The 18393-nt window shown below is 41.9% G+C and overlaps 1 protein-coding gene across 4 annotated transcripts in view; it reads left to right on the top strand.

Moving 5' to 3' along the window:
* Positions 1–18393, top strand: part of BBS9 (Bardet-Biedl syndrome 9) — an 853332-nt gene that overhangs the window by 311824 nt on the left and 523115 nt on the right. For all 4 annotated transcript variants that reach the window (XM_063922539.1, XM_063922541.1, XM_063922538.1 and 1 more), the window contains exon 11: positions 14872–15053. In XM_063922539.1, the coding sequence (XP_063778609.1) occupies positions 14872–15053 (182 nt within the window). The remainder of the gene's footprint in view (positions 1–14871; positions 15054–18393) is intronic.

The raw sequence follows: 18393 nt of genomic DNA, 5'->3' as shown, positions 1-18393 counted from the left end.
ACCTCTCGCTTTTTTGTATTTATTGGGCCGAAAGGACTGCATGTGCGGGTGATATGTCTTTTTTGCCGGTGCAGGCGCAGAGGTAAAAAATGTCGACTTACCTGCGGTAGCCGCTGAGACTAACGCATCCAGTCCATCGCCAAATAAGGCCTCACCTTTATATGGGAAAGCCTCCATATTTCTTTTGGAATCTGCATCCGCGTTCCACTGGCGAATCTACAACGCCCGCCGAGCCGATACTGCCATGGTAGCGGCTTGTGAACTCAGAGTCCAATATCTTTCATCGCTTCTAGCATGTATGCGGCAGCGTCTTTGATATTCCCTAATTTAAGGAGTATCTCATCTTTATCAATCGTGTCAATTTCTGATGACACACTTTCTGACCATTTTTCAATAGCGAGACTCACCCACGCGCAAGCAATTGTGGGCCTGAACAGCGTACCATTGGCAACATAAATGGATTTCAATGTAGTTTCCATCTTTCGGTTTGCCGGCTCTTTTAGTGAAGACGTGCCTGGTGCAGGGAGAATTACCTTCTTTGTCAACCTGGACAGTGCACTGTCTAACACAGGGAGTGACTCCCATATTTTCCTGTCCTCCACCGGAAAAGGATAAGCTATCTGAATTCTCTTGGGAATACGAAATTTATTTTCGGGATTCACCCACATCCCTTCAAAGAGTGTATTAAGCTCGTGGGAAGGAGGGAAAGTGACCTTAGATTTCTTTTCTTTATAGAAATAAGCCTTCTCCTGAGGTACAGGAGTGGCTTCTGTGACTTCCAAAACTTCCCTTATAGGCACAATCATATATTGTATATTTTTTGCCAATTTATGATCTATTTCTCTGGAGTCACTATCGTCGACACAAGAATCAGTGTCCGTGTCGGTATCAGTATTCACAATATTCGCAAATGATCTCTTATGTGACCCAGAGGGGTCGCCTGCGGATGGAAGAACAGAGCCCTGAAAAATCACATCCTCCACAGATTTTCTCCAGCACTCAGCATGAGATTCAGACTTATCTAATCTCCTACTGATATGATGCATACTGTCACGTATTTCTTTCACCCATGCAGGCTCTTGGTGTGCCGGCAGCGCCACCACATAACACTTCTGTGTCCCTAAAATGGTTTCCTCTGGTTGCCTCTGACATGTCTTACACACGTATACAACACACACACAGACACACTGGGACTTATAGGGGACAGACCCACAGTAAAATCTGTCAGAGGGACACAGTTTAGGAGCAGCCAGTTCACAACCCCAGCGCCAGTATCTAATGCCTGTGAACACAGAATGCCCACTGACATGCAGCGCTTTTTACACAGTAAAACACACTTGTAAAGTATCAAATTCGCTTGTGCCCCCCCTGTTTTGCACCCTGATACTTGTAGTCAGAAGTGAAGGTGGACCAGCGATGTCTCTGCAGCCTGAGGAGAGAGAAAATGGCACTGAGCAGTGTGCTGGCTGCCTGAGGAAGAAGCTCCACCCTTTTTGCCTCAGAAACTTTTCATAATATTTATACTGGCGGGGGTAGGGCTGTGCCTGGGCATCTTATGCCCCCTTTTTGACAGTTTATAGAGGTGTTTTTGCTGCCCAGGGTGCCCCCCCCCGCGCCCTGCACCCTGCGGTGCCTGTGTGTGTGGGCAGCAATGGCTCCCACCAGCCGCACTGTACCTCAGCCGTCACTTTTCTTGATAGAAGATCTGTCTTTTTCTACTCCCCTGTCTTCTGATTTCTGGCTCTGTGAGGGGGGTGACGGCGTGCTGTGGGAGTGAGCATCTAGACACGGCTAACGTTCAGTACCCTTGAGGAGCTAATGGTGTCCTGTCAGCCAGAAGCAGAGCCATGAAACTCTTCAGGAAGTTGGTTCCTACTTCTGCCCCCTCAGTCCCACGAAGCAGGGAGACTGTTGCCAGCAGTTCTCCCTGAAAACAAAAAACCTAACATAAGTCTTTTCAGAGAAGCTCAGTAGAGATCCCCTAGAGTGCATCCAGTCAGCCTGGGCACATTTCTAAAAACTGAGGTCTGGAGGAGGGGCATAGAGGGAGGAGCCAGCTCACCCCCATTGAAAAGTCTTAAGAGTGCCCATGGCTCCTGCGGAACCGTCTATACCCCATGGTCATGAAGTGGACTCCAGCATCCTCTAGGACGTATGAGAAAGACAGAATGACTGATTTTCATTTATATATATATATATATATATATATATATACAGTGTTGTAGTGCCCGGCACTCCCAAAATATTGACGTTAATCCGGGTGCCCTCACGCCTTGACAAAGGGGTCTCAGGACCCCGAAACGTTGGTTCTTTATGTGACCATTGTGATGTTATTTTGCCCATAATACACGTTTGCTGATTCATTTCAACGGAGTGCCGCTGCTTTTTCTTTACTGTTCCATATATATATATATATATATATATATATATATATATACGATACCAGTTCCCTTAGAATAAAGGAGAGGCGGCACTCATCCGGTCTTGAAAAAAAGCTGGAAAGATGCTGTGTTTAATCACATCACAACGTTTCAAAGCTCACATGCTTTGTCATCAGGTGCATAGTGTTGACAAAGCATGTGAGCTTTGAAAGACGGGGGACAGCCGTGAGCAGACGGGGGACAGCAGCGCTGCAGAAGGATGTGGCACAGCCGCCAGACCTCACGGCAGCGTCCACCCGGCTCCAGCAAGCGGGACCTCACTTGCTGGAGACAGGTGGACTCTGCCGTGAGCGGCGGCTGTGCCACATCCTCCTGCAGCGCTGTGCTGTAGCACTGCTGTCCCCCGTCTGTTCGCGGCTCTCCCCCCTCTCCTCCTCTCAGGTTCCTCATCTCAGTCTGACTTTTTTTTAAGTCGAACTGAGATGGTCGGAAACGGGGCCAAAACCTGTCGAATTTGGCCCCGTTTCCCTCAGAAGCACGTGAGTCGGCAGCTATACCACCGATTCACGTACTATTCGACAAGTCGAATTCCCCGACTTGTCGAATAAAAAAGCTTGGGACAGAATAGGTCGGAACCATAGTGGGAGTGGTGTACTGAGTGCTATAGACTAATACTTATTAATATATACACACATGTGTACATCAGAGTTAGACAGTAAGCCATAACTTACCATTTAGTTAACTATACAATAATGCCTCCATGTACAAAAGAAATAATTATTTTATAGTGTTTTCCAACATTTTAAGGTGGCAAAATGCACAAAAATAGATTGTATTTGATTCTGAATTTGAGGTAGGAGAGTTCTCTTATCTCTCTTCTTTTTTTTTTTTAAGTCTTTGTGTTACAAGGTACATTTCCACTTTCTCTTTTTTCACAGCAGGTGAACCTTCCAAGTTTTGAAAAGGTAAGAAAGTGGTGATAATCTGTAACACAATTCTTTTGTATTCATTCATGCTTGAATAACAATACATAAAGGCCCTAGCTATAGGTATATAACATGTGCAATATGAACTGTTAACACCAACAAGGATAAGTGTATTGTCATCAAACCAATCTTTAATGTTTTGTGACATTTCTTGGCAACAAATTGATCCACAGAAAAATCCTTCAAAATGTTTCTAAAATCATTGGTGATGTCGGCACATTGGCCTTTGATGTAAAACCAACATGATTTTTTTTTCTTAAACAATGATTCATTTCTTTAAAATACAGAGAGATTGTCATTGATTGTAAGTTTGTGACAAGGCCCTCTTATCTCTTTCTGGGGTGGAATTTAATCGGGTACAGCTTTTAAAAAGTGCTTATTTTTTCGGTAGGATTTATAGCAGCATTTTGTTAAAGTCAAAACTAACCTGGTTTTGCATTTTATACAGGTTGAGTATCCCTTATCCAAAATGCTTGGGACCAGAGGTATTTTGGATATCGGATTTTTCCGTATTTTGGAATAATTGCATACCATAATGAGATATCATGGTGATGGGACCTAAATCTAAGCACAGAATGCATTTATGTTTCATATACACCTTATACATACAGCCTGAAGGTAATTTTATCCAATATTTTTTATAACTTTGTGCATTAAACAAAGTTTGTCTACATTCACACAATTCATTTATGTTTCATATACACCTTATACACACAGCCTGAAGGTCATTTAATACAATATTTTTAATAACTTTGTGTATTAAACAAAGTTTGTGTACATTGAACCAATAAAAAACAAAGGTTTCACTATCTCACTCAAAAAAGTCAGTATTTCGGAATATTTGGATATGGGATACTCAACCTGTATTGCTATTTTAAATAAAGTTGCAAAATCACAGAAAAATCTGCAATTTTACAATGTCATACACTTTTATATTCCCTCCTTTGCCTATTTATTACCCATTCGCAGTTGGATATGGTATGATTTGCCAACATGCCAATATTCATCATGTCTACCTAGATGATATGTTGACATGATAAACTGTCGAAAAACTGTCCCTGGTGGCTCTTACGTTCTCTAAGTGGCCGCGGGGGCTCCAGCGTCTTTTTATTCTAGGTCCCGGCTGTGCTGTAACAGTCATCCAGCATGCACCTGTGATGCTCCTGTGTTTCGGTAAGTATTTCTTCCCCTAACCCTCTCTTTATGTGCCTAAACTTCAGGGACGTAGAGAGGATGACTAGGCCCCTAAGGGGTGTGGCCTAATGTATGGAGGCATGGTCAAACCAGGAAAATTATATGGTGTCATGAAGCAGTGTCATCCTCTCCACAGGGGGGCGCCATTGTGCCCCTCTACCAGGAGAAGTTCAAACTTGGGCATGATCAGTGTGATTGCTCTCCTGCACAGCCAGTGGAGACTGCTGCTGATTCTCAGCGGCAGCAGCCTCCATGCACCCACTGCTGCCCAGCACATGCAGCGTGTGCCTGGTTGACAGTCAGAATCCTTGGTGCTGCCAGGCAGGGTGGAGGCAATTGGCAGACCCGGGCCCCTCAATTGGGCATGGGTAATTAGTACCTTTCCCTCTTTCTTGGCGTCACTGCAGTCCTAAACCCTCCCTCTCCACACAGCTTAACCCTAAAAACCCCATCCTCAGTCTTTCAACATAGATGGTGACATTTAAGTAGGATATGCCTAGTTTTATTTCACAATTGTAAATCACAATGGAACATGCTAGTCTTTTATATATATATATATATATATATATATATAAATGTTCTTAAGTAAACTATTGGTCACGATTCAATTTCCGTGCATACTTATGTTTATTAATAATCTTGCGAGCTACATTTTCTTTGTATTTCGTAGTACGATAAAATCTTACCAAATGGTAATATATGACCTTATTAAGAAATTGTATATGATTTAAGTATTTTGCAGACATAGGAGATCCTTGTTTTATTCATCAAGAATAGGAATATATATCTTACATTATTATATAGTTGCACTCTGTTCAAGTATAGTAGCACTAGTACAGGTCACCACTTAAAAAATAGATTTCCTACTTGAAGTGCACTATAAACATATGGGATTATACTGCTTTAGACAACTGAATGATCCATAGTAAAACATTTGTGTGAAGGTGATTGGAATTGCAGGTGACATTCCGTATGTGCCAAATCTGGTAATAGGTTTTGCAGAAACTCAAGAATAGATTTCAGGCACACTGTAAATTAAGCTGTTTAAGATAAGATAGAAATTTGGAAAGGAGACTTTTTTTCCATAGTTTTTGAAATGGAAATATATTTTTAGTAAATGAGATTTAATGGGAAGTGTGGCAGTATTAAGGTATTCATTAGCCTAAGTACACAGTGTAGTCGTTTCATGGACTAAAGCAGGAATGGTTCGTTCTTTTTTAGCAGAAATATAATTACACCATCAGAATGGTTCCCTTACGAATCACCCCTTATAAGCTTCCTGAAAATGTTTTTTTTTCTTTTTTAGTTAGTTCACTGTGACTGTGTTATTGCAATTGAAGCTCTTCCACTAAGGAAACTGTGTTTTATTATTCGGTTTTCTGAGGTAACATTAACAGAAATGTAGCCATATATTTATACAGAAATGCTGTGTAAAATACCAGATGGCCAAACCATATACATTTTTTTTGTAATGTTTACAATGAATTTTGTGTCACCTAGCCCAGTTGTATATATGTTTATAATATAGATATCTTACATTTTTATAATAAACTATGAAGTATACAGTATATACGAGGGTGGCTCAATAAATAAGGTAGCAAGACCTCTCATTGTGTAAATGTATTAAACTAGTACATATACGTACAGTATACTTGATAGTATGGCCTTTTTAAAGATTATTTTTCCACAAAGTCCACATACTTGCATTTGTTCCAGTGGTACACCAAGGTATCTATCCCAGCATAGAAGAAATCCGTGCAAGGCGCTTGAAGCCAGGACATGACAGCTTGCTGTACAGTCGGTTGTGAATCACCTTTCACCCAGGTGCTTCTTCAATGGTCCAAAGAGATGGAAATCACTTGGTGCTAGGTCAGTGCTATAGTGAGGATGGTCCAGTACCTCCCAAAGGTAGTGTTGTAACAAGTCATGCATGCCTTATCAAAGGCAGTGCACCAAACCCACACCTGTTTCTGTGATATGACGTTATCACCATACACCTCAGCAAGTTGGCAATGAATTTCAGCTACTGATGTGCCCTTTAGACACAGATGTCTGATCGCACTATACACCTCAATGTTTGACCATGTTTTATCCAAACCCACCATCTTACAACTAATATTGGGACAGTATGGGCGGGATTCAAATCTTGCAGCTGCCCTCCCGCCCTCATCGCGCCCGCCAGCAGTATTCAAATGTTACTGCCGATGGGCGCGATATCAGCACTTCAGCTCGCCACCTCCTGGGGTGGTGAGCTAAAATGCATGAAAAGTGACCCGTTTGGATGCCCAAACGGGACTTTTCGCGATCGCGCCCATGACTTGGTTTAGCTGCTTTACGTGGCTAAACCCGTCTCTTATGGGGGCGATCAGCGTGATAACAGGGGTCCTTAGAATATCGCCCTGCGATCTCCCGTCACTTTAGACGGGAGATCAGGGACAATAAAAGATTTGAATCTTGCCCTATGACTGATAAGTCTACCTGCTCTGGCCTGGTGGGAAATAAGAATGAAACTGAGAACATTACACACGTGCGATGCTTTGTTACCTACGTTATTGAAGCACGCTGGTATCCTATATGCTTATAATAAACTATACCTTTCTCATCCTCCTGCCTCTGTCATCTCTCATACTATCAATTCCTGCCCTCAGCTGTCCGTATACTGGCTCACTCCTTGTGTCATCCGTTTGTCTCCGCTCTTCCCCTGTAGATTGTAAGTTCGTATAAGCAAGGTCCTCCTCCTTCCTGTTCTCACTACTTGTCTTGCACACCAGCGAAACTCCATAGCTGTGTTGAGAGTTGTAATGGTATTTGTTATTATTATCTTTTATTTATATGGCGCTACAAGGGATCCGCAGCGCCCAATTACAGAGTACATAAGTGAATAAGCAAAACAGGAAACCAGGGACTTACAATTGAAGATATTAAAAAGTACAGCAGGCACTGCTGAATTGTATACCAAAACCCCCCCCGACAATTAGACATTCTTACAAGTATAAACAAATTATTTAATAAAATTGACAATATAAATTAGTGATCATGCTGTTAGTGCATATGCATAACTATGCAATCACATAAATAGTAACGGTATTATTCAGATAATAAACAGATAAATAAAATAGATAAAAACTATATCTACATATCTGGACTTTCAAACTCGGCATACAGCTGTGCCATTTGGTGCAGATGGTGCCCTCATCAATGGAGGTGTTCGTTGGTAATAAATAATATATTGCCAAACTGCATAGCGTGAGAATATTATCTGATTCTTGAGAAAGCTGCAACAAGCAGAGAAACATGTTGAATTAATATCCTGTTATTGGACTTCTCTGCTATTTACAACTGCTATATACGCCACTGGGTTAACTTTATCTCTCACTGCTAAAAGCACTTAATCTACACTGTAGGACCGGAGCCGTACCATCTGCTGCTGCATCCACCTCAGCGCATACTATCAGCCACCGGAGCTCCTGTTCCCAGTGTCCTATTGCTTTCTCACATACAGTGAGTTTTCTGCTGGGCTAGTGCTTTTCCATCTGCCACAATGAACCGGCCAGCGCACCCTAGCAACAAACATCATTACGGCTCCTAGCACCCTCTCACCACCGTACCTGCTCTCATAACAGGTACCAGGAAAGGTATTCTTTCAGCAGCGGCAGGGGCTCTGGTGGGCTGTGCAACGTGCCAGCTGAGCAGGACACTATTACCCTTCTCCGTTACCTGACGGTTGTGAGTATGTGGGCAACTTACATTTCCGGTGAAGATTGTGTTTATCAAAGCTTGTAAGTTCACCGGTTGTGCTGGGACATACGTCATCAGTGACTGTTAAATAAAACCTTGCTCTATGCAGTTTGGCAATATATCATTTATTACCAATGAACACCTCCATTGGTGAGGGCACCACCTGCACTAAATGGCACAGGTTTATGCAGAGTTTGAAAGTCCAGATGTTTAGCACATCTAATTGTGTTTTCTTTGGTATGCAATTCAGCAGCGCCTAGTGTACTGTTTAATATTGTCTGCTTCTTGTGTAGAGAACTGGCACCTCTCTATTCAGTAAGGCAGCTGCAGTGCGCATGACCAAAAGGGGAATTTGGTGATTGCCTTAAAGCAGGCGCCTGGACTATTTATTCTGTTTGTAACTTACAGTTGAAGACAATATAGGACAAGTACAGGATACATAAACATATCTGCATCAGCAGACAACACTAAAATAAGTATCAGGGTGGCTTAAACCAGCGGGATTTGATGCCGTCGAAGATGGTATAAGTAATAGAAGTGTAAGCACATGAGGAAAGAGGGCCCTACTCATGAGAGCTTAATTTCTAAAGGGGAGGGGTAGACAGACAGTGGTGACACAGATAGGGTAGACAGTGACTGTGGAATAGGTGGTTAGGATGAGATTTGGCTGGGTTTAGTGAAGAAGTGGGTCTTGAGAGCCCGTTTGAAATTTTACAGAGGTGGAGAGTCTGTAGTGTACCCTTTTCTGTTTTATACTGTCTTATATGACTCTCTTATTGTATGGCCTATGTAAGGTGCTGATCACCACTTGTGGCGCCTTATAAATAAAGTTTCATAATAAAAATAATAATGATTATGGGGTATATTCAATTAAGGTCGAAACTGCCACCTTGTCGAAAAGACGGCAGTTTTCGACTTTTTCAGGTAGGTAGGGGTTCTGACCTATTCAGTCCCGAGCATTTTTATTTGACAAGTCGGGGAATTCGACTTGTCGAATAGTACGTGAATTGGCGGTATAGCTGCCGATTCGCATACTTCTGAGGGAAACGGCCAAATTCGACAGGTTTTGTCCCCGTTTCCGACCATCTCAGTTCGACTTAAAAAAAAGTCGAACTAAGATGAGGGACCTGAGAGGAGGAGAGGGGGGAGAGCCGCGGGCAGACGGGGGACAGCAGCGCTACAGCACAGCGCTACAGGAGGATGTGTCATAGCCGCCACTCACGGCAGCGTCCACCCGGCTCCAGCAAGTGAGGTCCCGTTTGCTGGAGCCGGGTGGACGCTGCCGTGAGGTCTGGCGGCTGTGCCACATCCTTCTGCAGCGCTGCTGTCCCCCGTCTGCCCGCAGCTGTCCCCCGTCTTCCCACGGCTCTCTACCCTCTCCCCCCTCTCCGGTCCCTCATCTCAATTCAACTCTTTTAAAGTAGAATTGAGATGGGCTGTGAATAGCCCTTGTCGGATCCATTCCGACAAATGCATGTCAGAATGGATCCGACCCTAACTAAATATACCCCTATGGCTGCTTTTTTTTTTTTTTTTTTTAAGCATATAGCTTTGTAAGAACCCTCAATAGCTCTCTATCATGAAGTCAGTTGTAATGACATTACATAGCACATTGTGGTGTTTGAAGTATAATGGCAGACACTGGGTGGAGTGAGAGTGTTACTTGCAATATATGGAGTAAGCCTACTGGTACAATTAGTTTTATGGAGCAGTGCAAATTTGAGATTTCATTTTGTTTGAGAAATGTTATTGATATGAGATAAATGTTGGAAGAGGGATACATTTTAGGGCTGTTTCTCATGTGTGATGTCAGGTCTCTGGTTTTGTCTGTCCCCGGCGGGGGCGCTAGTGGGTCAGTGTTGGTGCGATGTACAAAGCGGGGAGGCAATATGAAAGTCCTGCGCATAAGCGCTGATATTTATTAAAAAGCAGATGGTATAATACTGAATACAATGGAAACCGGTAATGTGGAAAACTATGACAGTTAACTGAATCCAAACAACTTAAAAGTCTCTTGCAGCAGAACGTAAAATAACTTGATAATGAATGCAGGTGAAATAACAGAACTCCAGTAGTATTTGGAAATACACAGTCTCTGAATAACACAGGGCAAACTGATAATGGTTAGGAAAGCAGAACTCCGGAATATATAAGTAACTCACAGTCTCTGTAAAGCACAAGTCCATATAGCCACACTTAGGCTAAAGCAGGAGACAGTCTCTAAGCAAGTAGATGTTATACTGCTGAGTTGCACAGATGGTATGCTGACAATTAGTGCACAGGTAAGTAATGAGAAAGAACACCTGAGGAGAGTCTCTTACTGCTGATGAGTTTGAAGCTGGATGTAGCTGAAGTCCGGAGTAACAGGAGAGCTGTAGAAATGGAAACTGGAACAAATGAGGTAACCACAGGGGAACGCTGGAAACAGGAACGCAGGAACTGGGAAAACTAGACACAGGGTATGTGACTTGTTGTCCGAGGCGATGAGAGTGAGCCCCGGACAGGAACTTATAACCCTTGCTCTGCAGTGATTGGTCGCAGTGTTCTGGCTGGAAACACAGGGCTGGATTAGAAGCCGGGATTAGCTGAGTGCAGGTGACATAGCAGCATCCATACATACCGGATGCCGGCACACAGCGGAACACAAACGCAGGACCAGACTCAGGGGTACTCAGCGACACGGGAGATGACGCTCGCGGTCAGCGCATCCATGCAGCCGCGACTGGGGCCATGACCTCCGGAGGCCTGCACACCAGCGCGCTGGTAGGTGAGACGCAGCTGACCGCCGATTCCTGACATGTGAGAGGTATAAACTCACCCAAAAGGTATTCAAAAATCAAGTGCAAGTATGGCAACAGACCAAGTTAGTTGCAGAGTCCAAGAGCCAACACACTGAATCAAAATCAGAGTTAGGTTTGGTATACAACCAGGCAAGTCAGTAATGAGAAAAGGCACGGCATGACATAATAGCAAGCAGTAAAGGTTTGAACAAGAAGTCTAAATGTAACAGAGGTCCAATATACAGAAGTCAGAGCATGTACGTGAGCAGACAAAATGGATGGTCAATTCACAAAACTGAGATCAAAACACACAGGAGCATGCTGTTCAACAGAGATATGAGCTAACACATGGACTAACCTAACACCAATTGCAAGGTTCATCTCCACTTTATAGCTTCAGGGGACCAGGATCTTTTCTTGAAAAACTGCTCTAAACCCTTTCATTCAATTTTTTTTAGTAATCAGATCTCAGCGGCGGTAGCGCTTGCGCAGCAGGACGGCTGGATATTTAAAAATGCCCCAATACTGCAGCATAGTAGCATGTTAGGGACAGGGCTTTCTCACAAGCTCTGTCTCTGCATGAAATTATTGATACATCCATGCAATGTAATCAATAATTGCGTTGAGAGTTTGGTCGATTTTATCACCTCACATCCGCGTCTCAGGATGCAGATGGTGATAAATCGGCCCCTAAACCGTAGCAGTAGATAACCTCTTGCTATAGACAGTGGAGTCAGCCTTCATGTTGCATATGTTTCTGTATAGGTAGTAGAGAGGTTGACTTCACTAGAAAAATCACCATTCTCATCATCTTGAAGAATAAAACTAGCAGTGTACCTTGAAAATGGCATACTGTGCCCCAACCAGACGGTAAGGTTGCAGCAAAAGTGAGCACAGGAAGGTCTGTTGTTGATAAAAAATGAAAAAGAATCAGCATTTCTGTTTTTACGCCGTGTTGCACTTACACTCTTAATACAGCAATGCCTTTGGGGAAACAACAAATTTACAGTTATTATTTAACTTTTACATTTTCTATTTATTTGCAGTTTTGATTTTCATCATACTGATGCAATGTATTCATCCAGTATATGTGAGTACATGGAGTAATCATGGTTTAAACAGAACCAGTTGGTTTGAAAGAACCATATGAACATTTAATCATAATATTTGAAATACTGTGTCACCATGTAGTACAGCTCTGTGGGTAATTTGGAAAAGAATATGCTCAGATACAGTAGAGTAATCAGACTGTAACCCCTTTTGCTACTGGTGGTTGAGGCCATTTTTCCACCTATGAGATTGTCACATTCCAACATCAATGTTATGCTGTATCCACACAAATTATACCTTGTTTTTTTGAAGGCTTCACATTTTCAGAACTTATTGCACCAATACTCTTTTGCTTCATCTACAACAAAAGTGTTTTATTTTTCATTAAATTTCAACAGAGTGAACTAACAGTAAATGTGTATTTTTTTATTTTTTTTTAAATACTCACCACAAAGAAATACATTTGTGTTTCTTTGGCTTTAATCCATCTTTTCAAAGCCAGAAAAACTAGGATTTTATAGAGCTGGTTCAATTCCCATCAGGTTGGGTCGCAGTCTGTTCTCCCAGGTAAAGTGTCCAGAGCTGTTCCGTTAGAGACCCAGGCAGCAGTTAAATGTTATTTTTGCTTGTACTCTCCGGATGTGAGTCTATATAATAATTTCCTACGGTTTTACCCATCTCCAATATGCTTGTACAGTGGAAGCTGGGGAACGCACCCCAACCGTTCCCACTGCTAGGGGTATGGAAGGTGTCAGAGCAGCAGAGAGGAGAGGTGGACCAGCAGATAGAGAGATTGAGCCATACAGCTAAAGTGGGGCGGAAATGTGGGCAGACTGAGGTGACTCACATATACCAGGTCTCTTCGCTAGCTAATTTATAATCAAGCGTTCTTGTGGAAATTTATATCACACATTGAAAAATCATGTTGTTTTACTTTCAGATCTATGAACTCTACCGTTTTATCACAAATCTAGGGACCCATCTATTTCCAATACAGGGTGCATCATATTCATTTCTTACTGTAAACCGCATATTACTTTTCTACATATGCATCTTAGCCAGTGCTGGTATAAGGTTGGGCACTAGGGGACAGTACACCTGGGCTCCCCTATCTTAGAAGTCCAGTGCTGTAACAAGGCTCAAATGCACCCTGTGCTGCCCCACCTCCTGAGCGCCCAATGCCATGGTGTCATATGCATGATATCATTATGTTGCATAGAGGGGTTGGGGCAAGGAGTAAAGGCAGCGCTGAGCGGAGCATTCTGAGGATGCTCCAATCGGCTATATTATTCTGCAAGGTTCCTGCCTGGTCATGTAAGGGATCCTCCAGTGGAGCCGTAGCAACAATGCTGGCTGTAAAGTGCCTTAACAGGTACCCTGCTAGGCTAAAGCAAGGGCCTTGGGGCAGCGATGGTGCTTCCCACAGAACCCTGAGCTCTGTACGGTGGCACTGGTTGCACACCCCTAGGTACGGACCTGGTGGGGGCGAATCAGATACTCTCAGCCCCCACAAACAGGGTCAGTCCCCGGATAGAGGGAATGGCTGCAGCAGGTTTTGTGGACTGTCACTGTCTTATTGTAGCTCAGGAATTCATCCACTTAACTATCAATTTTCATTACAGCTGCTGTACCTGTATGTCAGAGGGCCTGGGCAACTTACTATTACACAGTGCTTCTAATGCTTTCCAGCACTCGTACACAGCGCTGTAGTCGATCTTCAAGGCAGCGCCATTTCTAAGAGCCCAAAATATATAGAAGTGGAGCCAGGCAGCTTGAACAAAATGTCTCCCATAATGGGGACAAAAATATTTGTTTCTCTAGTAATGAATACTATCCTGCTATAGAGCGTGTTGTGTTGTATGATCAACATTTATAACATTTCTAGTCTACTGTAAACTATATGTAAATGTTCTCACAGTCACAAACCATCCACTGCCACTTTACTATCATATAAATGTGTCTGTATGCTGGTGTATCATGGAAGTGTCTGTAGGATTGTGCTGCTGCTGCTGCCGCATGCAGCTGCAGGGGGAGGAGGAACACAGTGGGCACAGCTAGGGGGGCAGTGCAGACAAGAGGGTGAGAACAGGAAGAGTGTGGATTGGCCCCCCTGTCTTATGTGTCCTGGACCCCCAAAAACTTAATCTGGCTCCGATCTTATCAGTAAGTGCTACATTATCAAAAGCTGCATGATTTTGCCTTGTGTGTTCACAGAAGAGAATAATTTGCTATGAGTTCCGAGTGCCAACTGTTATTACCCACTTTTGGGAAATGACATAAGTATTTACAGCACGCCTTGTACATTTTTAAAACCAAATGAAAATGTTGATTACTACAAGAAGATTACAAAATGGCAAATAAGGATTAAAAAGTACAATTTATTAGTAGAAAATAAATAAACCTTATCTTATTTTAATTGTCCATTCTTTAGCTCCAGACCCACCCATTTTCTCTGTTAGCTGTCATACATTATGCTTTCCTTCTCTCTATCTCTAATGTTTTTCTCAGATGTAAGCTAGCTACACAGTGTAATTTTAAAACATATTAAACATTTTTTTCACACACCGTAACATTTTCATTATTGGCAAAAAATACCCCATCACCTAATTTGTCAGAAATCAATATTACTCTGGGAGCAGTTGCATCTAAATTCCCTGGATTGCTGTGCATGTTGTGTTTTGCAGTGCGCGCATGTGTTTTTTTTCCTGCAACTGTAGAATAAATGATGTATTTCTCCCACAGAGACATGAAAGGAATCATAGTCACTCTAAGTGACAGTGGTCAATTACAGTGCTCGTATTTTGGAACAGACCCTTCTCTCTTTCAAGCTCCTAAAGTGGAATCTAGGGATATAAATTATGAAAAACTTGATGTTGAAATGAGAGAACTCCAGAGAATTATTAAAGACTCTACAAAAACACAAGGTACTGTATTTTGTCAGAGTATTTCTGAAACTTGGTATAAAAATGTTGTAATCTGTTGCAACCAAACCGATTCTAGCTTTTTCAATAAAAAAAAAAAAACTACTAAGCCACCTTTTCTATGTAACTAAGCACTAGGTTTTATATATTTCTCCCTGTAATATTAAGTTGACTCATCTTATGGAGTTTGTCAAATAGATTTCTTGTAACTTTATCTTTGTAAGTCGCAATTAGATTTGAATATTCCAGTGCAGATAATACTAAATAAAGCGAATGTTAATCTAGTTTTGTATGTGCAGTATGTTTGTATAGTAACTCCCCCCTTTCCCCTCAACCCACTCCTCTGTCTTTCTGTCTCTCACTTCTGTACTCCATAATCCCCACCTCTCATTTCTGTCCCCCTCACTCCCCCACCTCCCTATCTGCCATCTCTGACCACTAGCCCCCTTTCTCCCTGTATCTCATATCTTTCCCACTTCCCCCTACCACCCCTTCTCCCCAACTGTCATCTCTTTCCTATGCTTTATTTTGTGCGTATTGGGACAACCAAGCTAAGGACTAACACTGGATTAAAATACAATGGCCAATCAAGGCTAGTTTAAAACCTAGATACAAAAATGTTATCCATTAAAGTTTGGTCGATCCCAGATAAGCCTTCCTACACCTAGTCCTCACATGAAACTAGTACTTATGAAGCAGTTTGTAAAAGCTTATGAAATTTATGGGATTGTCAGATGCCAATTTCATAGACGGCACTTTTGTTGGACCAGACATTTGAAAATTACTAAAAACTGAGTATGAAAAAGTAAGGAAACTTTTGAAGGAGAGTCTTGAAATAGTTAAGAAGCTCTTAGGGAACTTCAAAGATGCCTGCTACGATCAACCAGTGCAACGTATTAGGTTGTTTGGTGAGCTTTAACTCGAACTTTATGAATGATCACTTGGCTAACTTTCCTGAAATCTTTGAAGCTGTTAGAGATTAGAAAGAACAAAGATTCCACCCAAACATAAAGGAGATGGAATGATGATTTCCGGGAAGATGGAACGTCAACATGATGGGAGAATATTGTTGGATGTTACACAGTATAAATCCATGCCTAAACACATGTGACTTAACTAGTACCTCAATCAGTTTGATTATAAAATCTGTAAATGTGTATGGATAGCCTTAAGACTTGAACTGTTAGGATGCCTTGAGGCCCGAGTTTGGATAACCCTGGTATATAAGTAAAAATACCAAACAAAGCTTTAAAGCGGTGTTGTTTACCTTCAGTCCTCAAGTACCACCAACAGGCCATGTTTTGTGGATTTTTTTAATCTTTAACAGGTGCGTTATTCTATTTTGCTGTGTCCATAATTATCCCACCTCTTTCCTCAAAACATGGCCTGTTGGGAAAACTTGAGGGTTGAGGTTGAGAACCACTGTTTTAAAGGAGATAGAAAAAAGCAATATAAGGACTTGAAAATATAAGTAAGATTGTAAGATGGTTATTCGGTATCAGAATTTTTTTTTTTTTTACTTTTAATACTATTAATATTTCACCAGAATACACTTGAATAGGATATTTCCCCATCTATTTATATCCATTTTGTGAAAAATACTTACCTCTTGGAGAAAATCGTAGTTATTTATTAAATAAGCATACCAAACACCTTTGGAATAAGCCAGAGAATTGGAGACAATTATCAGTGAACCAAAATTTGCAGGCCTGTGTTATTAGCGAGACTTAAGTCACCACTTCAAAAATAGAATTGAGGTTACTGGCAGAAAACTGGTCTTCTACTTCCATCTATGACTCTTACACAGAGTTGTTCATTGTTTCAGATACTCTTCTGTTAATACTTTGGCATTATATGTGCTGGAGACGTGCAGTCCTTGTTGGACTGTTTGTAGAGGATGGTGAGACAGTCATTACATCTCACTGTGTAATATACTTCAGGAAATGGGTGTGACACAGACTGCCTGGAATTTAGCCACTCACCGTATTGGCAATTTCTGTAGCTTTATAGCTAGATTGTAACAGGCATTGCTCACAGTGAAAGATATTGGAAACAGTAGGTCTACTATAATAAGCTGCCTCTGCTTTATATGTAAACTTCAATAAACCTTCACTTAACATGAATGAAAAAAAACAAATTCCCATTATGTTACCATGTGTTGTTTTCCTTGCCTAAACAACACATGGTAACATAATGGGAATTTGGTTGTCAATATTGGAAATCTGGAATACCAAAAGTTATAAAGTATATATATAAAACACACACACACACACACACACACACACACACACACACACACACACACACACACACACACACACACACGTTTACCAGGCACTCGTACTATAAGTCTGTGTACTGCTCTGGTGTCCTCCTCGGGTATGGCGGCCCATGTGTAGATAGATGGAGATAAAGGCGGCACTCGGGAGTCTTTTTAGATGCTTATACTTTAATTATTATATATATATATATATATATATACTGTATATATATACTGGATATATATAAAATATACAGTATATATTGGGGATGTATATATAAAATATACAGTATATATCGGGGACGTGCGGTGAGGTAAATGGCTGAGGAGACCACAGCTTACTACCAGAGCCAGATTTATACACAATATATAAGCCAAAGGGTTCATGTGGGCATTATGCACAGGTGCGACAGTATATAGGGCTGGGATGTTGGTGAATTTTGATCATAGATGTGTGGAAAAGGTAGGCAGGGGAGGCACTGCATCACCTGCCATAGACTTTTTACTCAATTTTAGTCCATAAATAGGCTATTATGTATGCAAAGGATACCCTGTAGGCAATAAAACACTGAAAACTGTTTCTACTACTAACCTGAAGAGTGCCTTCTTTCTTCTATACACTGTAGTAGATACCTTGGATATAGGTAGGTGTGTGTGTGTTTGTATATATATGTGTGTGTGTGTGTGTATATATATATATATATATATGTATATGTATATGTATGTGTGTGTGTAACACGGGAAGCATTCAATATCCCGGCTGTCGGTATCCCGGCACTCCTCATACCGACATCGGGATACCAACCGATTGGATACCGACAACTACTCCCCCTCTTGAGGTGTCCACGACACCCCTGGAGGTAGAATAAATAGCGTATGTGCACCACCATGCCCGCAGCGTAGCGAGTGCAGCAAGCCCGCAAGAGACTCTTTTGCACTCACCACACTGCTGGCGGTCGGGATCCCAGTGCTGGTATGCTGGGCGCCGTGATCCCTACAGCTGGGTCATCGTAGCACACCCATGTAACACTATATTTGTTTTCCCTAATGAAGGACATTAATGCCATATTTTAACATAAATAA

Source organism: Pseudophryne corroboree, chromosome 5, assembly GCF_028390025.1.
Source record: "Pseudophryne corroboree isolate aPseCor3 chromosome 5, aPseCor3.hap2, whole genome shotgun sequence".
In the NCBI taxonomy this organism is placed as follows: domain Eukaryota; kingdom Metazoa; phylum Chordata; class Amphibia; order Anura; family Myobatrachidae; genus Pseudophryne; species Pseudophryne corroboree.
This window is presented reverse-complemented; position numbering and strand designations above follow the sequence as displayed.